The sequence below is a fragment of the Poecilia reticulata genome, linkage group LG13 (assembly GCF_000633615.1).
Source record: "Poecilia reticulata strain Guanapo linkage group LG13, Guppy_female_1.0+MT, whole genome shotgun sequence".
NCBI lineage: Eukaryota > Metazoa > Chordata > Actinopteri > Cyprinodontiformes > Poeciliidae > Poecilia > Poecilia reticulata.
Window position 1 is genome coordinate 5719456 of NC_024343.1, and position 5798 is coordinate 5725253.

Below are 5798 nucleotides of genomic sequence, written 5' to 3' on the forward strand. Positions count from 1 at the left end.
GGAGGTGGGGGGGGCATCCAGCTGCAGCTTATTTGCAGAAAAGTGACAAAACCTTAAAGTAGCTCACTCTCAAAGGAGCTGAAAACAGACAGAAGTGGGCAAATGAAATCTCTTTATCTGAGAAAGATTTTGTGCAAAAGAGTGAATGAACTTGTTTTATATTGCCCATACACATATCTTAACCTAACTTATTTAAAAGGAAGCGTAACAGGTACCCTTTAAAATTTTTTGAACATATTCTTTGATCAGACCAACCTTTACAACCAGAGGTCGGGTCACTGTATCGATGCGGCCTCTGTCTGGAATGCTCACTATCTCGTTGTCACAGGAAGCGTGAGATGGAATGGCCTCAGCGGTTACAGTCACATTCACAACCCCTAAAAAACATCAACCAAGACCATCTGTTTACAGACTGAGGATGTGATTCCTCAGTCTGCAGGAATCTCATCCTGCAGTGGCTGACTGAGATCTCACTGGATTTGTCAAGAATAAACAGTTCTGAAGGGGAACAGAGATCCAAGTCTATTGACTTTATGTAACAACTCATATTTAAAGTTTGAATAAAAGTCTCATCCTCACCCAAGGCTGTGGGATTCATGGTCCAGCTGAGGGTCTTCCGCTCGTTGGCACACAGACAGGAAGTGTACTGATCCCCAGAGAGGGGGCTGAGGGTGTAATCTGAGGAGGGGGCTGCAGACACTTTAACCTGTTACAGAAAACAAGTTTAACGCTCTGGACTCTGTATGTATTCATCTATCGCGCTCTGCTGTGCTTTGTACATGCGCAACACATCTTGGACATGTTGAACAATCCAATTCAATTTAGAACCGTCTAACATACTTCATCTCATATATGAGCTACATTGCAGCTACAGAAGCAGCTAAATTTTGTTTTAGCAGTGAATAATGACGTCTTAAAATACTTTTGCAAAGGGTAACATTTCTTTTGGCACTGCAAAATATCTTACATCTTCTGATACAGTGGTAGTTAAAAATAAAGTCAGAGTAAAAACAGGACATGTTGCTGGTTTTCACTGCCATTGAAAATTTAAATTACTGCTAAACATTGCAGTGTTAGCAGGTAAATCAACCTTTACCATGATGCATTTGGTCAGGTAGTTGAAGACGGTCGCCTTCAGCTCAAAGTTCTCCCCCCGGATGATGGAGTAGGGCAGGCTGAGCTCCAGGAAGAAAGGCTGGAAGACGGTGAGCTTCTGACGAGGAGCCAAACCAAAACCCTGAGGGGACAAACAGAAAGTCTCCGTCTCCCAGGTGGTGATGGTGTCTGGGACAGACAGGGACATGTCCTTGGTTCCAGAAGGCCTGCATCAACAGATCCGCAAACAAACTGTGTTAAACTGTGGGTCACACTTCATCAGGGTGAGGGATAATACACAATGCATACATATTCGCTTCTACCATATATTTTAACCACATATTATGTTTATTTATTTTGGATATTTAAAATGTCTTCTAGCTCCAGTGGTAAATGTTTGTTAGAATTTAAAGTTTAATGATCTTTAAGAATGTGTTCTTGCATTATTATGGCATAACCATTACATGACTTGAAAATCATCTCAACACAACAATATTATCGTTTATTTCGATAAATCAAGTTATTTATCCTGACAGGCCTGCTCACAGCGCTGCTCACCTAAAGGTTAGTAGCCTGGACTTACAAATTTGAAGAGTTAACCCAAAGGTGATGCTGTGTTTAAAAAAAAAATGTTTAACTCAATAAGGGCCAATAGCAGGCCCCCACAAGACAGGGAAACGGGCATAAACAAGGATTATGATTATTATGTATGAGAAAAATAACTTTTTTCAGTTCTCATATTCATCTATCAGTTTAAAAACTGCTTTTTCGTGTTTTTCACTCGTTTTAAGTGTCTGTGTCATCATAAAACATGGGAAGTTTCATGGTTAAATTTCAGATACAAACTATTTGTAGAGATGTTTTGGTAAATTAACACAAATCACTGATAAGTCTGACATTTCAGCACACACTTCACAGACAAAGTTAAACAGAAGTGGATTAAAGTATGCATTTTCTCAACATGACTGTGAGGAACACTGGAAGTTTGTATGTTCAATAAGTGACGGCAGGTTAGTGCTGCCGCTTCACTGCCACGTTTTTTGTAGCATGTCGACAGAGTTGGAAATTTGCATGATAGTGCTAACTCCTTAAAGATGCTGCCATTAGGTTGTATTTACCCTGTGGGTGATGACAAGCAAGTCTTACCCAGTTTCCACAAGATTCCATATCCAGGTCTCAGGGAAGAAGGTACGAACTGTTTCTAGTGGTTCAGGAAGCATATCAGGGGCTGATGCATACGCTCTACCTGGTGCAAGACCGGCGACATCCATTCTGTTTAACTGAACACCATACCCTCGGGATATTCCTTTAAAAACACAGAAAAAAAGTAAAACAGATACAAATAAAAATTGGCACACTTTCTGTTTTTAAGGTTATTTCTTCTGCTGTACCGCTTGACGAGCTGATGGTTACCACAGCGACACACCTTGATGATATTCTCTTCCTTTGAATCTGAGACACGTTGGCATTCTCATCACCAAATTGGTTGCTGTTTTCAGTCCTACATTCTGTAGTTTTAGACAAAACAGTAAAAAGTATATAAAATGGCATTTTAAAAGAAGGTTACATGTTTATATATAATATGTTTAGTTTTGCTGTCAGTTGGTACCTGAAAAACTGAATGGGCATCATCTTCTTCACCTGGATAAGGTAAAACATATCTCCTTGGCCTCACATGCAAACATTCGACAGGATCTTCAACCTGGTATGGTATATATGAAATTTCCCTGACAGGTAGCATGGAAAATATCTGAAAAGAGGAAAAAAAGGGTTTAGAGATGGAATTTTTTCCCCCACTTTTGTTTTTTTCCCCAATATTATTTGTATAAACTTCCCTTTAACTTCAAAACATGGAAGATATGTGTGTAAAGAATGCTAAATGTGGTTAGCCGTTACCTTGTCTTCATCCAGAGTCTTTCCAGGCTCCTTGATGAGAACACTCTGGTCGACGGCGCTGACCCCACACAGGGAGTTGGGTTGAGACGTCAGCTGCAGCTTGGTCACCTCTCCTGGAACAGCTGAAGACGGAGAAAACTCCACAGACACCTGACAAGCACATATGATGTACACATGACATTATTTACCCAATAAATAGTTTAAATCTATTTTTATAGAGCAACTTTTGAGGCGTTAAATAAATGTAACTTTCGCTTTGCAGTGTGCTTAACATGAAATATGTTGCGTTTTTAGAAACTATTAGAAGGTTAGTGTCAAGATTAAGATGCAAGTGTGATTTATATTTGGTGCGACGTGTTCTCTTTCCTACTGACCTTATTACTGAAGCATTTTTCTGTAGAGAACTCGGCGCTGTGAGCGATCACATTCTTGCTGGGGAGGACAGCGTAAGCCACAACCTGGATCACCGGTGCCATGTCAGGAGACACGGTCAGCTTAAAGGACGCCTCACCCTCAGTCACTGGAAAAGAAAACAGTTTTAAACACGTAGTTGCCTCACAAACAACCATGCAGCCATGTTTACACAGATCCATTAAGTTCACTGACATATGACTTCAAATCTGAAAAGAAATGATTTGATTCAGTGAAGGGTCAGTCTTCACACACCTGGTTTATCTTCCACTTGAACTTGTGTTTGTCCTCCATCACCAATAGCTCCTCTATATACGACCTGAGCATTTTTAGAGAAATTAACGCTATTAATTGCTCACAAAGAAATAACAAACCAAATCTGTCTCAGTGTTGCCCCCCAGTAGACCTATCCAGGTTGGACCAGGGTGGCATTGATGTTGGCAATCTAGTGGATAGTAGCCACAGCTGTGCTGAGACACACTGACAGTTCAATGAAAACAAAACAGAAGTGGTTATGTTTGACCCAAAGGAGGATCACACAGCTTTAGCTTTTAGGAGGCCTCCAAGAGCTTGACAAAGACAGTACTGGTTATGTCCTCCATATGGCAACAGTCTTCTGTACTCTCCATACATCTGCACTAAGTAGTAGGTTTACAAGACGTAGAACATTTCCTCCAAAGAAAACATCCAGAACTGACTACATCTTACCAACCTTAAGGGGAAATGTTTGTGGTTGATCACTTGGTTTAAACTATACCCCAAAACACACCATGAACTCAATAAAACGTGGTGGTGGTGGTGGCAACATCATGGCCTGAGGTTACTTTTCTTCAGATGTAGCTAGAGTCTCCCAGAACTACGTCTGAAAAGAATCTGTGGGTTGACCTGAGAGGGGCTCAAGACCTGAGATCGCCTCACAATTATAAAGATTTTTGCAAGGTATATGAGGCCAAGTTGTGGGATGCTGACTCTTACCAAAGACTGAATGCTGACACTGAATCAGAAAGTCTTTAGTTTAGGTATGACCTATCCATCCATGCATTGTTTTCCACTTTTATAAGATTGCAGGGGTGGTTGGTCCAGTAAGGAAACCCAAACATCTCACTCTTGGTTCAGGAAATGGAATTTAACCCTGCAACTAAAGGTCTTCTGATTACATACATGATATTGCTCCAAAGCAACACAGGCAACACAAAATATGACAGTAGGTTGACACTTGCTCAAGACTGTGGAGATGACAGTGGACCTCCAGAGAACATCTCCCATACTCTCCTCCTTCACCATCCTCAGCAATACTGTTTCTACTGTGGATCACTTCTGGTTCCTAGGAACCACCCTGAGAGGGTTCCTACTAATAGACACTGTTAGAGTCAACCGAGTCTTCTTCCTGCAGCAGCTCAAGAGGTACAACCTTGCACATGAGCTGCTGGTCATCTTCTGCACTGTCATTATTGAGTCTGTCCTGTCCACATCCATCATTGTCGGTTGGCTCATTTGCAAAGCATGAGAAGTCCAAACTACAATGAGCAATTGGACCTGAGGAGAGGATCATCGGGGTGACCTTCCCTCCATCCAGGACTTGTACAGGTCTCGGGTAAGGTAAAGGGCAGTTTGTGACCAGGATGTGTGTGGTCCTAAGAAATGGACCACATTTCTTAGGACCACACACATCCTGGTCACAAACTGTTTAAAATTCTGCCTTCAGGCCAGCAATCAGAGCACTGCTTCCAAAAACCAACCAACACAAAGACAGCGTTGACGTAAAACTGTCAGTGAAGTCCATTTCAATACTCATAAGATAATCGATAATAGTGTTGACCAGAGAAATTACTCACCAGATACATAATATCCACGGATCCCTGTGGTTCGCGAACAAATGTGTAATCAATGGAGATCTCCACCTCTTTGTCACATGGAAGTGTTGTGTCGCTCTGTTTGATCTTCAAGGAGCTGGTGCTTTTGGTTTCGTCAGAAGGAGGTTGGGACTGCTGAACTCTGTGAAGTCCTGTCCGAATGTGAGTCGATCTGTATGCATTGTACTCCAATGTTGGTGAGGAACTTATCTGTTTGTACAGAAAACCAGCTTTAGGAAGAGCTGATGGTGGTTATAAGAGATTGCGAGAGGGTTTGTTCTTTTAAGGGGGAGTTATGTTCTAAAACCACTGTTTTAGAGTCGTGATTTACTCACAGTGAGTGAGACATCTCCACTAAATGTTTCTGTGCTGATAGAGAATGTAGCAAAGCCGTCTGTGTCAGTTGTGAGGTTCTGCAGTAAGTTTGGAGACCAAACATTACCCTCAAACAAGTACAGCGGCATGTCAGGAATGGGTGTGTCATTGTAGTGAACAGCCTTGACCTATAGAAAATACAACTTTGCGTTATAAATTAACCAACAT

General features: G+C 41.5%; 1 protein-coding gene across 1 annotated transcript in view; it reads right to left on the reverse strand.

The window, feature by feature from the left end:
• LOC103474285 (alpha-2-macroglobulin-like) overlaps window positions 1-5798 on the reverse strand; it is a 25380-nt gene that overhangs the window by 14084 nt on the left and 5498 nt on the right. The window contains exons 11-21 of the mRNA XM_008425122.1: window positions 5591-5758; window positions 5238-5465; window positions 3658-3721; window positions 3366-3511; window positions 2992-3141; window positions 2705-2845; window positions 2522-2603; window positions 2242-2401; window positions 1097-1322; window positions 580-706; window positions 256-377 (exon numbers count right to left, since the gene is read on the reverse strand). Of these exons, the coding sequence (XP_008423344.1) occupies window positions 256-377; window positions 580-706; window positions 1097-1322; window positions 2242-2401; window positions 2522-2603; window positions 2705-2845; window positions 2992-3141; window positions 3366-3511; window positions 3658-3721; window positions 5238-5465; window positions 5591-5758 (1614 nt within the window). The remainder of the gene's footprint in view (window positions 1-255; window positions 378-579; window positions 707-1096; window positions 1323-2241; window positions 2402-2521; window positions 2604-2704; window positions 2846-2991; window positions 3142-3365; window positions 3512-3657; window positions 3722-5237; window positions 5466-5590; window positions 5759-5798) is intronic.